This window comes from Poecilia reticulata, chromosome 10, assembly GCF_904066995.2.
Source record: "Poecilia reticulata chromosome 10, P_reticulata-male-v2, whole genome shotgun sequence".
In the NCBI taxonomy this organism is placed as follows: Eukaryota; Metazoa; Chordata; class Actinopteri; order Cyprinodontiformes; family Poeciliidae; genus Poecilia; species Poecilia reticulata.
In genome coordinates this window covers 17,162,733-17,181,253 of record NC_088839.1, presented here as the reverse complement: position 1 = coordinate 17,181,253, position 18,521 = coordinate 17,162,733, and the positions used below count along the sequence as shown (strand labels likewise).

At 40.4% G+C, this 18,521-nt stretch overlaps 1 protein-coding gene across 23 annotated transcripts in view; it reads right to left on the bottom strand.

The window, feature by feature from the left end:
• The window catches only part of LOC103471737 (protocadherin gamma-C5-like), a 256,760-nt gene that overhangs the window by 105,743 nt on the left and 132,496 nt on the right, over nucleotides 1-18,521 (bottom strand). Inside the window, exon 1 of one of the 23 annotated variants that reach the window (XM_081611466.1) lies at nucleotides 15,432-18,182. The exons of 18 other annotated variants lie outside the window; for them this stretch is intronic. In XM_081611466.1, coding sequence (XP_081467592.1) covers nucleotides 15,432-17,849 — 2,418 coding nt within the window. In that variant the 5' untranslated portion in view covers nucleotides 17,850-18,182. Of the gene's footprint in view, nucleotides 1-443; nucleotides 3,027-4,949; nucleotides 7,562-8,825; nucleotides 11,428-12,223; nucleotides 14,824-15,431; nucleotides 18,183-18,521 lie in introns of those variants that run through there. 4 more of the 23 variants (XM_081611467.1, XM_081611461.1, XM_081611482.1 and 1 more) reach the window with 4 other exon arrangements.

Here is an 18,521-nt window from a genome sequence, read left to right as displayed (position 1 = left end):
TTACACCCACTGGCCAATAGCGGCCCTTAGAGCTTAATTTAATGTACTACAACAATGTAAGACAATTAAAAAAAGTAAAAAATAATAACAAAGATAATTACCTGTTTTATGTATAATAAAAAAGAAATCTGTTAAGAAGGTTAAGGAGAAGATACATTTAAACGTTCATCAATACATTTGAAAAAATATTATAACGAAGGGTTAGTTGAAATCAGCTGACATCATGCACAACACTCACATATTTTTCAAAGCAAGAGCTTATGTTTGGAAACATACGAACCATGTTCAACCTGAAATATGTGGAGCTATTCAGATGCTCGGTACTAACATTGTCACACATTGCAAGTGTCGTGAGACTTCCAAAAGCACCAACTGTGAACAATATTCCAAAAAATATAAACCGCCAATATTGAGTAATTATTTTTAAATGAATAAATCCTCACCTCTACAGGAGAGTCAGGTTCATCCAGGATACTCTTCTCACTTTGTAACCGCTGCAAAGTTCCGGAGGAAGTAGGATCCATTATTAACACGTTTTGAAATCCACCTCCCCCAAACTTATTGTCACTCTTTCTGGAGTCAGTCGTCCTACACACATCGTAATTGTACACGTGTGGTAGGGTTCCAGTTCCCAAAGTGTCTGAGTAACGAGGTGGATAATATGGAATCACAGGGAGGCTGGAGTGATACAGGATGCGAGACTGTCTCCATCTGTAGATCTTCACTGATATAATAACCACTAAACTCATGATGAAGAGGAAGGAAACCACAGCCAGAGCCAACACTAAGTAAAAAGTCAGGTTGTCATTGTATTCCTTATCGTGTGGAAAGTCAGTGAACTCCGACAACACTTCAGGGAAGCTGTCCGCCACCGCCACGTTAACAATGACTGTAGCTGAACGAGAGGGCTGCCCGTTGTCCTCCACTATGACAGTCAGTCTTTGTTTCACAGCATCTTTATCAGTCACCTGACGGATAGTTCTTATTTCTCCATTCTGTAAGCCCACTTCAAACAGCGCTCTGTCTGTGGCTTTCTGGAGTTTATAGGAGAGCCAGGCATTCTGTCCAGAGTCCACATCCACAGAAACCACTTTAGTCACCAGGTAGCCCACTTCTGCTGATCGAGGCACCATTTCAGCCACCATGGAGCCACCAGTCTGGACTGGGTACAGAACCTGAGGTGGATTATCGTTCTGATCCTGGATGAAGATTTTGATAGTGACATTGCTGCTGAGTGGAGGAGAGCCTCCATCTTGCGCTTTGACACGAAACTGGAAATCTTTCATCTGCTCGTAGTCAAAGGAACGAACTGCATGGATAACTCCACTATCAGCACTGACGGACACATATGAGGAGACTTGCACTCCGTTAACAGCAGATTCCATCAAAATGTAAGAAACCCTAGCATTCTGATTCCAGTCAGCATCTGTAGCTGTAATTGTAAATATAGAAAGACCCGGTGTGTTGTTTTCTACAATGTAGGCCTCATACGAGCTCCGCTCAAAGACAGGTGCGTTGTCATTCACGTCAGAGATCTGTAAGGTGAGAGTGACGCTGCTGGAGAGGGAGGGCACACCTTCATCAGAGCAGGTCACTGTTATGTTGTATTCAGACCCCTTTTCTCTGTCTAATTCCCCCTCTGTCACGACAGTAAAAAAATTATTCGTGGATGTTTTGATACTAAACGCAGAGTTTTCACTTAAAACACACATTACTCTGCCATTTTCATTAGCATCTGGATCTTGTATGTTCAACATTGTTACAACCGTTCCGGGTTTTGCATTTTCAGGCAATGCGGTTGATTTAGACATCACGTTAATGGACGGAGGGTTATCATTTATGTCTGTGACGTCAACTATCACTTTGCAAGCGTCGGACAATCCTCCTAGATCTGAGACCTGAATGTCTAACTCATAAATTCTTATTTTTTCGTAGTCTATATTTCCGTTCAGCATCAATACTCCGTCTTCAGAATTAATTTGGAAGAGACTTGCAGCTGCTGATTTTGGAATTGTGTATATTATCTTTCCGTTGTTGCCTTTATCTTTGTCACTAGCCTTTACGGTGGTTATAATAGTGCCAGCAGGAGCATTTTCTGCAACACTTACTTTATACTCTGGTTTGGAACAAACGGGTGGATTGTCATTTGCATCTAACACAGTTATGATAATCTGCAGTGTTCCGGTGAGCTGAGGTTCGCCCCCATCCACACCAGTTAATGTTAGCGATAAATGTTCATTTTTTTCTCGGTCTAGCGGTTTCTGCAAAACCATCTCTGCATGTTTAGTTCCATCAACTCGGCTCGTCGTTTTCAGAACAAAATTGTCGTTCGGTTTAAGGGTGTAGCTGCTTAAACCGTTCACACCAACATCATCATCAATTGCTTTCTCTAGGACAAACCGAGCTCCAATAAGAGCCGATTCACTGATCTCGTATTTCATCTCCCCTCTCTCAAATGTAGGAGGATTGTCATTTATATCAGTAATCTCCAGGGTCACCGTGTAAAACTCCATTGGGTTTTCAAGGATTATTTGAAAATGCAGCGCGCAGGGCATTGTTTGACCGCACAGCGTTTCTCTGTCTATTCTCTGTTTAACATTTAGCACCCCCCTTTCCCGATTCAGCCCCACGTACTCCTCAGTATCACCAGTATAAATTCTAGCTTTGCCAGATTTCAATCGGTCCACCCCTATACCTAAGTCGTGAGCTATATTACCAATTACAGATCCGCTTTTCATTTCCTCCGGAACAGAGTAACTGACCTGACCGCGCAAAACACCAAGACGGAGCAGAGAGAAAAGCAACACCATTTGCCATCTCATCATTCCAACCGGCATAAAAATGCTGAAAATTAGAAATCCTTCGTCCTCTTTTTATCTCTGCTGTTCAGTTTTGAATAGTACAAATGATGGCGAGGTCCCAAAAAACGAGAATAACATAAACGGCAAAAACAAAGGGATCTATTTGCCTCCTGCTTTCACGGCGATCCTGGTTGTACTCTGCCACTCTCTGCCTCTCAATGCGACGTGCTGACGTTTTGGAGAGCACAATATGAAAACCTCCTCAGCAACTTGATGGCAAACAGCGTCCTTCACTGTTCAACAAAATGAACTGCACTACGTCAAACATTGCATATCTCAGTACTTTAATAGTTCATTTGAAAGAGATTACACAATCACAGCGTCGTTTAACTACCACCCAGTGAACACATTTCAAATATGTTATCCTCTTTATACTCAAAGTCAAAACATCCCTAGTAACATTCAATACAGTTAATTGAATTAACATGTGCAGGTGCCTTTAATGACCAAGAAAAAAAAGTCCAGATTAAATCATTCTTAGAAGATATCAAATTCACATTTAAACGTTGTGATTTCTATCTTGTCCATGCAAGCAGGCTGTTAGAGGGATCGCACATAGTTGTAACATGAGTCAGTTGTAACACTTACAATTGCTCCAATCAGAAAGAAGTTTGAAAACATCTGACTCACTCTGCAGATTCTCAGTTTAGTTCCTAGTCCATTAATGAAGAACTAGCAACTTGTGCCAAACATTTAAAAAAATAATGAATGTGAACATAATTTTGAGGTAACAAAGTATTTTTGGGGGGAGTAAATAATTTGTGATTGTATTTCCTACTTTATAGTTTAAATTGTTAAAACTAATTTCTGTTGATTCTGTTGGTGTTCACATATCGTTAATATAAATTAGTAGTCCTAATGTTTTAGCTGTTAGTTGAAAGACAAGATAGTTCATCACTTGTTCATCAGCAATGTCTTAATTACTCCAAGCATTATAATAAACATGCTTGGAGTAAGTTGTAACATTTTAATCAAAGTTATAAATAAACAAAAAACACATTTGGTACTAGTATAAATAAAATACATTTTATTTCAGCATCCCCAGCCCTGAGATGATAGAGACTGACAGGGGTGTGCTTGTAAGTATTCCCAGAAAAAAAACAAAAACATCAATAGATGTAAAAATCCAGAAAAACTATGTCAGAACTGTGGCAAAATTGTATTCCACGCCACAATCTATAGATACTGCAAATCAAGAAGAAAGATAGAAGACCAGTGATCAGATATGATTCCTTGTACTGGATACAATTGTGGAGAGAAATTGTTGACCGATTAACAAGATAAGTTGTTGAAGGTGTATCTTAAGGAAGATGCTAATGGATACTATGTATTATATATATAAAAGTTAGGCTTAGCATTAAGGCTTAATGCAAGATAAATTAGAATAAACTGATCAAATGCAATTATTATAATTATAAACATACATTATTAGTTTATTGTGGAGGCCATAGCACAGCTTTTACAAAAGTGGCAGCTTTTATTTATAAATGCTGCAGCTATTAGAAAATGATTCTATTAGAAATATGCCATTATAAATATTAAACAGTTTTTTTAAGGTTTGAGGTTTGGTGGCATTACATGGCTTGGATTACAAGATTACATAATTTATACTGATAACTGCACTGCAATCAGTTTGTGTTAATTTACAAATGTTGTCTGAACTTTCAAAGAAGCTTTCCCTAATTTAAGACACGGTCAAAATCCTAATATTTGAGGGTACAATTCAATCCCTATTCAATCCCAATGAGATCAATTCATGGATTTTCTGAGTGAAGTACTGATCTGCTTGCAGAAATATTTATTAGATAACATATGTATCAAGTTCATATCACAGATTGAGCTCAGTGGATTAAAAAAAGTCAGTGTTTGAGATAAAAATAAAGATATTACATGTTACAACTACATGTGGTCTCCAATAAATCACAAATAAGGTACGAAAAGAAAGGAAACAAATTATTAAAAGGGATAATGAGGAATTTTGATCTTCTTCAAATGTATGACAAAACAACACATTCCACAAGAGGAAAGAATTTGAATCTATAAGAAAAATAAGTAATATCAATAGATGTGGTGGATAATACTACCAACCTCAACAGGAGAGTCAGGTTCATCCAGGATGCTCTTCTCACTCTGTATCCTCTGCATCGTCCCTGTAGAACTGGGATCCATTATCAACACATTCTGACTACCAGCTCTTCCGAATTTGCAGTCACTCTGTCTGGAGTCAGTCGTCCTGCACACCTCGTAATTGTACACGTGTGGCAGAGTTCCTGTTCCCAAAGTGTCGGAGTAACGAGGTGGATAATATGGAATCACAGGGAGGCTGGAGTGATACAGGATGCGAGACTGTCTCCATCTGTAGATCTTCACTGATATAATAACCACTAAACACGTGATGAAGAGGAAGGAAACCACAGCCAGAGCCAACACTAAGTAAAAAGTCAGGTTGTCATTGTATTCCTTATCGTGTGGAAAGTCAGTGAACTCCGACAACACTTCAGGGAAGCTGTCCGCCACCGCCACGTTAACAATGACTGTAGCTGAACGAGAGGGCTGCCCGTTGTCCTCCACTATGACAGTCAGTCTTTGTTTTACAGCATCTTTATCAGTCACCTGACGGATAGTTCTTATTTCTCCATTCTGTAAGCCCACTTCAAACAGCGCTCTGTCTGTGGCTTTCTGGAGTTTATATGAGAGCCAGGCATTCTGTCCAGAGTCCACATCCACAGCCACCACTTTAGTCACCAGGTAGCCCACATCTGCTGAACGAGGCACCATTTCAGCCACCATGGAGCCACCAGTCTGGACTGGGTACAGAACCTGAGGTGGATTATCATTCTGGTCCTGGATCAGGATTTTCACAGTCATGTTGCTGCTCAGTGGAGGAGAGCCTCCGTCCTGTGCTTTAACACAGAATTGAAAATCTTTGAGCTGCTCATAGTCGAAAGAGCGAACTGCATGGATGACTCCACTATTAGCACTAACAGATACATATGAAGAGACTGGCACTCCATTAATAGAGGATTCCTCTAGGATGTAAGATACACGGGCATTCTGGTTCCAGTCATCGTCTGTAGCTTTTACTGTGAATATAGAGAGACCTGGTGTGTTGTTTTCTACAATGTAGGCCTCATATGAGCTCCTCTCAAAAACAGGTGAGTTGTCATTCACATCAGAGATCTGCAAAGTGAGAGTGATGCTGCTGGAGAGGGAGGGTACCCCTTCATCAGAGCAGGTCACTGTTATGTTATATGCAGACTCTGTCTCTCTGTCTAACTGACTGTCTGTTACAATACTGAAAAAGTTATTTGATGTTGTAGAAATAGAAAACGGGATGTCTCTTTGAATTTTACATTGTACTTTCCCATTTTCAGCTGAATCTGGATCCAGTGTGTTTATAATTGTCACAACTGTACCAGGTTGAACGTCTTCTGTAACTACAGCTGACTTTGACATAATATTTATAGCAGGTGTGTTGTCATTTGTATCAATTATTTCAATAGTAACCTTACAAGAATCAGTTAGACCTCCTGCGTCACCTGCCTGAACATGTAACTGATATTGTCGTTTCCTCTCATAGTCAGTGTTTCCGGCCAACTTAATTTCACCGGTCTCTCTGTTTATTTTAAATATTTCAGACGCGTCATCAACGGAGTTTAATATGTCATATGATATTTTTGCGTTAGATCCCTCGTCAGCATCCATGGCACTAACTTTAATGACAACGGATCCTGTTGGCGAATCTTCTCTTATTGATAATTTATAGACTTTCTGTGTAAAAACCGGAGCATTATCATTGCTGTCGAGGACATTTACATGTATTTGAACCGACCCGGAAAGCTGAGGTTCACCGCCGTCTACCGCCGTCAATACAAGCGACAGGCGATCTTTTTTTTCACGATCTAGTGGCTTGTCTAATATCATTTCCACTATCTTGCCTCCGTCTACTTGATTTTGCAGTTTCAACATAAAGTTATCTGTAGGGTATAGCAAATAACTCTGTAGATCGTTCTTACCTACATCCAGATCAATCGCTTGCTCTAGCACAAAAGCTGTTCCTGTAACAGCCGACTCAGAAATTTTAAATTTCATTTCACCCCTCTTAAAAATCGGTGCGTTGTCATTAACATCGGTAATTTCCACGGTGATGCTGTAAAATTCCATGGGGTTTTCTAAAATCACCTGGAAATTTAGAGCGCACGGCGCCGCCTCTGCACAAATAGCTTCTCTGTCGACCCTGTTTTTAATGAGGAGGACTCCCTTTTCTTCATCCAGCACAATGTACTCGGCACTGTCTCCTGTATAAATGCGGGCCTTTCCCGATTTCAGTCTTTTCACATCCAAGCCTAAATCCTGTGCAATATCTCCGACGAAAGATCCCACGGGCATCTCCTCGGGAATAGAGTAGCTGACCTGTCCACTCACCAAAAGGAAACACGGGAGCGTGATGAAAATCAGACCCAGTAGTCCCATTGTTCTGATCGTCGCAATCCTCTCAATCCAGTCTTGTTAAATCCCGATTCAAATTATATTTCCGCTAAAATGTAAAGGAAAATTCGGTCACTGGGTTTAATGTCATCAGCAATTACACTGTGAGCTGCAAATTTAAAAGGAGAATCATCCAACAAAGCGAACATAATCCAAAACCGATAAGTTGCGTCAACCTCCTGAGCTGTTTGTTCTCTATCTACCGCTCTCTCTCTCTCTCTCTCTCTCTCTCTCTCTCTCTCTCTCTCTCTCTCTCTCTCTCTCTCTCTCTCTCTCTCTCTGTGTGTGTGCCTGCGTTGAGAAGGGAGTTACTGAATATTGCGTTCCTTTGAAAACACAGACTAGCCAACAGCGGCCCTAGGAGTTCATCAAGCTGAACTGCAGAACTAAAATGGATTCTTGATGTCAAAAGCAGTCTATTTCAAAAACATTGAGTCAATGTAAAAAAGAGGAAACATATTACACATCAGAAGTTAAAAAAAAAAAAAAACTCTAAATGTTCATGCTCAAGGAATGGAACGGATTATGATAGATGGCATACAAAGTTGTTGCTATTTAAGGGAAAAAAGGTGAAAACAAAGTCTGCAGCGAACTTTAATATGCATACAATGAAATGGTTTTATATCATTGTACTTTGTGGTGAGTTGGCACTACAAAAATAAACGGAATTGAACTGAATTACTCTAAAATTTAACCAAAACATGTCTCTCATGTTCTTGAATTATAAATTACAAAATGAGCTTAATGGCAAGCTCAAGATTAATCAGTGCATTAAAATGTGTTCTAAATCGAATGCCACAAATTTACCAAATCCTTTAAAATGAATATTTAGAAATGTTATAAAAATAGGTGTGGGCCAGAGTTTCTAATATGCCAAGCAAACAATGCAAATTGATCATTTTTTGATACAATTATGTAGAACCCTCTCTGGTGTAGTTTAAAACATAATAATCAATGATGTATCAATGTATCAAATGTATCAATAAAAATTATGACAAAAATCAGATGCTGTAAATGAGAATATCTGTATCCATCAAACGGACGAAGATGATGATTATATGTTATTAAAATTAGATATAAGAAAGACTAAATTAAAGACACAACTCTGAAGTGCGGCACTTGAAACGACATAAGAGCTATCCATGGTGCTGACTTTAAAATAAAATTGGTTTCTAAAAAGCAATATAAGAAAGGCGTAACCAGAGAAGTAGGCATTTGTTTTCAATTATACTTAGTGGAATGAAATAATCATGGCAATGTACTATGAGAAAGCTATGTATGCAATGAGGATGCGACCAGGCAGTTTTGATTAAAATAAATGTAAAATCTCCAAGAAAAAAGACAGAAAACAAAAAAAAAACAAGTACTACGGCAGAGTTTTTGATTGTGTCATTTAAAGAAATACAATACAAATAAAATATCTAGATAATATAAACTGATAATATGTCACTACATTATTAACTCTTAACAACTAACCTCCAGAGGAGAGTCAGGTTCATCCAGGATGCTCTTCTCACTCTGTATCCGCTGCATAGTCCCTGTAGAACTGGGATCCATAATCAACACGTTCTGACTAACAGGTCCTCCGAACTTACAGTCACTCTTTCTGGAGTCAGTCGTCCTGCACACCTCGTAATTGTACACGTGTGGCAGAGTTCCTGTTCCCATAGTGTCTGAGTAACGAGGTGGATAATATGGAATCACAGGGAGGCTGGAGTGATACAGGATGCGAGACTGTCTCCATCTGTAGATCTTCACTGATATAATAACCACTAAACACGTGATGAAGAGGAAGGAAACCACAGCCAGAGCCAACACTAAGTAAAAAGTCAGGTTGTCATTGTATTCCTTATCGTGTGGAAAGTCAGTGAACTCCGACAACACTTCAGGGAAGCTGTCCGCCACCGCCACCTTAACAATGACTGTAGCTGAACGAGAGGGCTGCCCGTTGTCCTCCACTATGACAGTCAGTCTTTGTTTCACAGCATCTTTATCAGTCACCTGACGGATAGTTCTTATTTCTCCATTCTGTAAGCCCACTTCAAACAGCGCTCTGTCTGTGGCTTTCTGGAGTTTATAGGAGAGCCAGGCATTCTGTCCAGAGTCCACATCCACAGCCACCACTTTGGTCACCAGGTAGCCCACATCTGCTGAACGAGGCACCATTTCAGCCACCATGGAGCCACCAGTCTGGACTGGGTACAGAACCTGAGGTGGATTATCGTTCTGGTCCTGGATCAGGATTTTCACAGTTGCGTTACTGCTCAGCGGAGGAGAGCCTCCATCCTGCGCTCTTACTGTAAACACAAGCTGTTTTATTTGTTCATAATCAAATGAGCGTACTGCTTGTATTACCCCGCTTTCGGAATTTATTGACACATAAGAAGAAACTGGACTACCACCAACCACAGTGTCCTCCAGAAAGTATGATATTTTTGCGTTTTGATTCCAGTCTGAATCTCTTGCACTCATACTAAAAACTGAAACCCCTGGCGTGTTATTTTCAATTATTACTGCCGAATAATTTGGATTTTCAAAAATTGGCGGATTGTCGTTTACATCAGAGACTTTCAGGTACAAAACTGCAGACGAAGAAAGAGCTGGAGATCCATGATCCATTGCGGTAATTGTTATATTATATTCAGGTGTTGTTTCTCGATCAAGAGACGAATCTAATAGTAAATTATAATAATCCGTGAGGGAGGACTGTATCTTGAAGGGAAAGTTGGATTCAACTGAGCATTTTATTTGCCCGTTTCTGTCAGAATCAGCATCTTTTACATTAAAAACACCCACAGTCGTACCTGGAGGTGCGTCCTCTGAAACTGTGTTTGAGAAGGACATTATGCTAATAACTGGTGCGTTATCATTAGCGTCCAAAACGTCGATTGTCACTTTTGTTGCGTCAGTGAGACTTCCCTGGTCTTTTGCGATTACTCTTATTTCAAATTTCTTGTCTTTCTCATAATCAATACTGTCAACCACAGTTATTCTGCCAGACAAGCTGTCAATTTCAAAAGCAAAATTTCTTTTTACATTGGAAAACGAATACGTAACTAAGCCATCAGAACCGCTGTCTGCATCTGTGGCATTTACCGTTGTTATATAAGTGCCTATGGGGGCGTTTTCCATCACAACAGCTTTGTACACTAACTGACTAAATATAGGAGGATTATCGTTAACATCGAGAACATTGATCTCAATATTTACTGTTCCGGAGCGCTGCGGAGTTCCTCCATCTACAGCTATAAGCTTTAAAGAGACGTGCTGGTTCAGCTCTCGGTCTAATGACTTCTGTAAAATCATGACAGGAAATTTGACTCCGTCTGCATTTGAATGCTGCTTCAAAACAAAATGATCATTCGGTGAAAGGACATAATTTTGCAAGCTATAAATACCCGCATCCGGGTCATATGCGCTTTCTAAGTCAAAGTGGGATCCTATCGTTGCAGATTCGCTAATTTCTAAGTGGATCGCTTTATTTTTGAAAGTCGGCGCATGATCATTCACGTCTAATATTTCCACTGTGACTCTGTGTAGTTCAATTGGGTTTTCTAAAATAATTTCAAAGCTGAAACTGCACGGCGTTACCTCTCCGCAGAGCTGCTCTCTGTCGATTTTCTCATTCACGACTAAAATCCCTTTGTCCGCCTTCAGCTCGGTGTACTGATTGCTCTCTCCGCTCACGATACGGGCACGGCCAGAACGCAGCCTATTCAAATCCAAACCAAGATCTTGTGCAACATTACCGATAAGGGAACCTTTCTTCATTTCCTCTGGAATTGAATAACGGATTTGGCCGTCAATGGAGAACGCCATCAAGAGAACAAGAAGCAGGTGCCACAGAGGCGTCCTGAGCAGCAGAAGCCATTTTCCACATCGTTGCTGGTGGGTCTCCATCAGGAAAGATTACAACACCGAATTTAGATCCACTTAAGTTAGTCAGGTATGAGCAAGCTGAACGAAAATCAAAATCATCTGCATGTAGGTCGGACAAAAACGATTGCTTCTCCTCTAACGTGTTGCTCCGTATAACCTTAGTCAGTGTGAAGACGCTTTTCTCTGTCTCCTTTCTCTCCTCTACCTCAGTTGCAGCATAACTTCTAATGTTTTTCTGGCCAACAGCGTCCCTTAGAGTCTGAAAAGCGTAAAGAAAATTAATTTGGAAGTAACGTTTAAACAAAAGCTGAAATAAAATGTAATTTTTTTATGAGTTAAAATAAAACCGAAAGCCATATAAGCACTGCAATTTCATCATATCAGTGAAATATGTTCAGGGAACGCACAAACTTCACACTATATCCAGTCAAAAGCAAATTCTTATATTCAGTGATACTATAGTATCCGAACACAATCTGTCAGATGACAGCAAAAAAATTGAAATGTTTAAACGTTAATGTAATAAGTAAACCACTAATTTAGGCCAAGAGTTAGAGAAACACATATTTATTAATAAAAAATACGAAAAAATACATTGAGTTGAAGAGGACGACTATAAAGCTTAAAATAAATAAGAAAACATCTTAGAAAGGACAGGAGTGTAATAAACCCATTATTTTTTCAGGCATGGTGTCCTTGGAGAGCTCATCCATCTGCCTCACCCACACGCCACAAATCACACACTTAACTGTCCAAAAACGAAGCCATTTTGCAATGAATATCAATGCATACAGACAGACAGATTTTTGACATGTAACTTAACATTAAGTTGCTTTCTGGGAAAAAAAAACAAAACAAAAAAAAAACAGCTTTCACAGTATCCACCAAAAGCAAAATGGATCGCTGTCTCTGGTTCTGAAATTGAAACTGTCGACGACAAATGTAGTTTTTCTACTAATCAGTCTATATAAGCACAAAAAGGGAGAACAACTAACCTCTAAAGGAGAGTCGGGTTCATCCAAGATGCTCTTCTCACTCAGAATCCGTTGCATCGTCCCTGTAGAACTGGGATCCATTATCAACACATTCTGACTACCAGCTCCGCCAAATTTAGTGTCACTTTTTCTGGAGTCAGTCGTCCTGCACACCTCATAATTGTACACGTGTGGCAGAGTTCCTGTTCCCATAGTGTCGGAGTAACGAGGTGGATAATATGGAATCACAGGGAGGCTGGAGTGATACAGGATGCGAGACTGTCTCCATCTATAGATCTTCACTGATATAATAACCACTAAACATGTGATGAAGAGGAAGGAAACTACAGCCAGAGCCAACACTAAGTAAAAAGTAAGGTTGTCATTGTATTCCTTATCGTGTGGAAAGTCAGTGAACTCCGACAACACTTCAGGGAAGCTGTCCGCCACCGCCACGTTAACAATGACTGTAGCTGAACGAGAGGGCTGCCCGTTGTCCTCCACTATGACAGTCAGTCTTTGTTTCACAGCATCTTTATCAGTCACCTGACGGATAGTTCTTATTTCTCCATTCTGTAAGCCCACTTCAAACAGCGCTCTGTCTGTGGCTTTCTGGAGTTTATAGGAGAGCCAGGCATTCTGTCCAGAGTCCACATCCACAGCCACCACCTTAGTCACCAGGTAGCCCACATCTGCTGAACGAGGCACCATTTCAGCCACCATGGAGCCACCAGTCTGGACTGGGTACAGAACCTGAGGGGGGTTATCATTCTGATCGAGAATATTTAATATAACTGTTGTGTTGCTGCTTAATGGTGGCGAACCTCCATCCTGACCTTTTAGGTGAATGTTTATTTTTTTAATTTGCTCGTAGTCAAATGATCGAAGTGCTTGTATAACACCAGTTTCTGCGTTTACTGATACGTAGCTAGATATGGGGCTACCATGTAGCTCAGTATCGATAAGTAGATAAGACACTCGGGCATTCTGTCCTGAATCAGAGTCATGCGCCTTTAGAGAAAACACTGACAAACCCGGGGAATTATTCTCCACGATACTAGCTTCATAAAAATCGTTTTCAAATAGAGGGGCGTTATCATTTATGTCTGATATTCTAAGTGTTATAGTCTTGTTATTAGAAAGCGGCGGAGTTCCTTCATCCACAGCCGTAAAAGTGATGTTATATTCAGGCCTCTGTTCTCTGTCCAGAACACCGTTTGTGACAAGAGTGTAATAGTTCTTAAGCGATGACTGTATTGCGAACGGGATATTGCCATTAACGGAGCAGTCCACCTTTCCATTTTTGCCCGAATCTAAATCTTTAACGTTTATTATAGCAACAGTGGTTCCACTAGGAGAATCTTCGGGGATTGTATTAGAAAACGAGGTAAGCGTTATTAAAGGCGCATTGTCATTCACATCTATTACCTCAATTATTACGTTCGTGGATGTGCTTTGTCCGCCTTGATCCTTTGCTTGAACCCCAATTTCATACAATTTATTTTCTTCATAGTCAATTTTTCCCCTAACAGTTAAATCGCCGCTGTTTTCATCCAGATGGAAAATCTCAGCAATCTTATTGGACATGTGATTAAAATGATATGTGACGTGTCCGTTCTTCCCTTCATCTGCATCTGTTGCGCTCAAGCTCAATACTAAAGATCCTTCTGGAACATTTTCTTTGACAGAAGCCTTTAAATTTTGTTGCATAAAAACGGGGGCATTGTCATTTGTGTCTAGAACAGTAACGTGTATTTTTAGGCTTCCTGATCGTTGCGGTTCACCCCCGTCAACAGCAGAGAGTGTTAAAAGTAGTTTTCCATTTTTTTCTCGATCTAAAGCATTAGAAAGGTACAGCTGTGCATATTTATGGCCATTCGGGCTGGAGAGAACTTTAATGTTAAAATTAGTCGTCGGATGTAAGGCATAACCGTGTAAAGCGTTGATGCCGACATCTTGATCTGTAGCGCTCACTTGTAGTATTTCTGTTCCGGGAAGAGCTGATTCCGGAACTTCTACGTGCATTTCCTTTTCATGAAATGTGGGCGCATTGTCATTAATGTCTACCACTTCAACTACAACGCTATGCAGCTGCATCGGATTTGTCAGAATCATCTCAAAATTCAGGCTACAGGGCGACGTCTGCCCACAGAGCTGCTCTCTGTCTATCCTGTTTCCCACCACCAGATTCCCTTTGTCTACATCAAGCTTAATGTACTCGCTGCTATCACCGCTAACAATTCGGGCACCACCTAATTTTAATCTGTTAGCGTCGACACCCAAGTCCTCAGCTACATTTCCCACAAATGAGCCCTTTCTCATTTCCTCCGGGACGGAGTAGCGGATCTGGCAAACGGTGGATTCGATGAAAAAAATAAGGAGGAAGGCCTGTACTTGCCATTTAACTGCGTGTTCCGTGCTGATAAAATGCATATTCCCGATAGAATAGTCCAAATACTAGGGAATCTCCGTCCAAAGTGCTAATTGTCAGACAGTATAGCCTGTGATTTATTTTCCTGTATGATCCAGTCGGGATGCACCGCACGCTTAAGAGGAGAAACCGCTGATGAAAATAAAAAAGCGAACGTCCTGCCCTCCGCGGAACACTAAGTCAGACTTCGGAGGTGTAGCTCCTTTTCATAAGCTTTATATTTGCTGCAAAGACTTACAGCGGCCCCCAGAGTTTAAAATGAAAATAGTAAGTGTGTCAATATTTAAAAAAAAATTACAAACAATGCATTGATCTGCGTATCAATACTATCCAACGTTTTCTGTAATACTGTATCAAAAAAAATTATATACAGTATACATTTTTTTCTAGTATCTACAGAAGGAGTAAGAAAAGGTAAAAAGCAAACAATGTCACCTTAACCAGAAAAAAATTTTGAATTCATATTCTAATCAAAACAGGTATGCACAAAATCCGTTTACAAAAAAACATGTGCAATGTTTGAATTTTTGAAGTGTTATTTTGGAAGTAGAAAATCAAAGAGATTAAAAAGTGGAATACAGTGTATCATTAAATATTGCTATGTTATTAGTCTTAAATTTAAAGGAAGTAAATACATATATCAAAAACATTTTTAATTAACTTAACGTTCATTTATGTAAATATATCTGATTTACATAAATTAACTTCATTGGCACTTGAAAGAAACTTTGAAAAAGCATATATCAGAACAATAAAATGCTCAAAATCAAACTGTAACAGTTGGTGAGGAAAACTAACCTCCAGAGGAGAGTCAGGATCATCCAGGATGCTCTTCTCACTCTGTATCCTCTGCAGAGTGTCTGTAGAACTGGGATCCATTATCAACACGTTTTGACTACCAGCTCCTGCGAACTTAAAGTCACTCTTTCTGGAGTCAGTCGTTCTGCACACCTCGTAATTGTACACGTGTGGCAGAGTTCCTGCTCCCATAGTGTCTGAGTAACGAGGTGGATAATAAGGAATCACAGGGAGGCTGGAGTGATACAGGATGCGAGACTGTCTCCATCTGTAGATCTTCACTGATATAATAACCACTAAACACGTGATGAAGAGGAAGGAAACCACAGCCAGAGCCAACACTAAGTAAAAAGTCAGGTTGTCATTGTATTCCTTATCGTGTGGAAAGTCAGTGAACTCCGACAACACTTCAGGGAAGCTGTCCGCCACCGCCACGTTAACAATGACTGTAGCTGAACGAGAGGGCTGCCCGTTGTCCTCCACTATGACAGTCAGTCTTTGTTTCACAGCATCTTTATCAGTCACCTGACGGATAGTTCTTATTTCTCCATTCTGTAAGCCCACTTCAAACAGCGCTCTGTCTGTGGCTTTCTGGAGTTTATATGAGAGCCAGGCATTCTGTCCAGAGTCCACATCCACAGCCACCACTTTAGTCACCAGGTAGCCCACTTCTGCTGAACGAGGCACCATTTCAGCCACCATGGAGCCACCAGTCTGGACTGGGTACAGAACCTGAGGTGGATTGTCATTCTTGTCCTGAACTACTATTTTAAGTGTAGCAACTGAGCTCAGAGGAGGGGATCCAGCATCCCGAGCAGTTATGTTAAACTCAAAACACTTTATCTGCTCATAATCAAACGATTTCCCAGCATGTATGACACCACTATCTGAGTTCACGGATACTAAGTTTGTGACCTTTATACCATTTATCTCTCTTTCCTCTAAAAAGTAAGACAACCTCGCATTTTGACCCCAATCTGCATCAGTAGCACTGACTGCAAACACGGAACATCCAGGTGAGTTGTTTTCCGGTATGCTCATTGTGTATTCTGATTGACTAAACTGAGGTGGGTTGTCATTCACATCAGAAACTTTTACGTTCATCTTTTTGGTACTGGAAAGAGGTGGAAAACCTTGGTCAGACACAGTCATTGTGATATTATACTCAGGGTTAGTTTCTCTGTCTAACGTACTTTCGGTCACTATAGTGTAATATCCCGTTAGCGAGGACTCAATTTTAAAAGGTACGTCAGAATTAATGGAACATCTGACAAGACCGTTTCTTTCTGAGTCTTCATCATCCACATTAACAACTGCTATAGTTGTGCCTGGGGGGGAGTCCTCTGAAATTAAGTTTGAAAATGACATGAGCTGTATTGTTGGTGCGTTGTCATTTTCATCGATTACTTGAATGATAACTTTACACGTATCTGAGTATCCCCCGTGGTCACTCGCCTGAACGTTCAGCTGATATGTTTTAGACTTTTCAAAGTCCACCTTTCCTAAAACCTTAATCTCACCTGTTGTAACATTTACATCGAAGAGCTGCTTCGCCTCTTTTCCGACATGAGGGATGGAGAACGTCACCTCGCCGTAAACTCCTTTATCTGCGTCATCTGCCTCCACTGTTGTGACCACTGTTCCTTCGGGAGAGTTCTCCCTCACCTCGGATTTATACACTGACTGACGGCACACCGGAGCATTGTCATTAGCGTCTAGCACAGTAATATGGATGCTGACTGTTCCTGATCTGCGTGGTTCGCCCCCATCAGCGGCTATCAGCACAAGCGTGTGCGTGTCCTCCTTCTCTCGATCCAGAGCGTTTTGTAAAACAATTTCAATGAACGTCCCTCCATCGGGTTGATTTTGCACTTCCAATTTAAAGTGATCTAAAGGTTTCAACACATATTTCTGAATGTCGTTTATGCCAACATCCGGGTCATCTGCGCTCACTAGAGAGAAACGAGTCCCGGGCGCAACACTTTCAACAATTTTTAGGTTTATTTCTTTCTTTTGAAAGGACGGGCTGTTGTCATTGACATCCACCACCTCTACTGTAACCCGGTAGAGCTGAATGGGGTTTTCTAAAATCACCTCGAAGCTGAAGCTACAGGGCGTCGTCTTTCCGCACAGCTCTTCTCGGTCAATTCGCTCTTTAATAACAAGAATGCCTTTCTCTCGGTTTAAATCCACATACTGCTGGCTATCCTTTGTAATAATACGAGCATTACCTCCCACAAGCCTCGGCAAATCCAAGCCCAAATCCCTGGCAATGTTTCCAACAAAAGACCCCTCCGATTGCTCCTCCGGTATGGAATACCGAGCCTGGGCCGTTACCGAGCTCATCTTTAAAAGACAAAGAATAGTAACCAGCGCTTGCATTCGGTCTCCGGCAGCGGGTATCCACGCACAAAACATCACGAATCCAAATGCGAACAAGCAGCAATCCGTTCAGGGTTGAACGGTGTGAAGAAAATTCAGAAATTTAAAACGGGCGATGTTTTCAGGAAGGAGCATTCAGGAGAGATTAAACGATAAAAATCTGGAGGTCTGTCCGTCGATTTGTGAAGCACTGAGTGTCAGGGAAAGGAGGTGGACTGCTGCAATCCTAATTTGCACAGGGTTTCAGCGATGTATCAACAGCGGCACTCAGAGTCCAGTCAGTGTAATATTTTATACTGAATAGAAGGAAGCGCAGAATTTGTTCATCGTATTTAGAAAATAAAGCTTAATGATTACAAGAGGGACCGTAAAAACATAATGCATTGCTGGCGTGTTACATGTTAACGATAATCTTCAAATTGAATAAATGCACTGTATAAATAAATTCATAATAACAACAATAATAGAGATATCACCGTTATAAGAGGAAATAATACTGAATTTAAACTAGTAGTAACGTGAAAATAGAATCCAACCTGTAATTTATTTATTTATTTATTTATTTATTTATTTATTTATTTATTTATTTATTTATTTATTAGTTCATGCAACAGTTCACTCAACAGTTTCCGTTAGATACAAGGTCCTTCTCCAAATAATGAAACTTGATGTCTTAGTTTTTTGTTTTGTTTTCTTTTTTGTTTCATT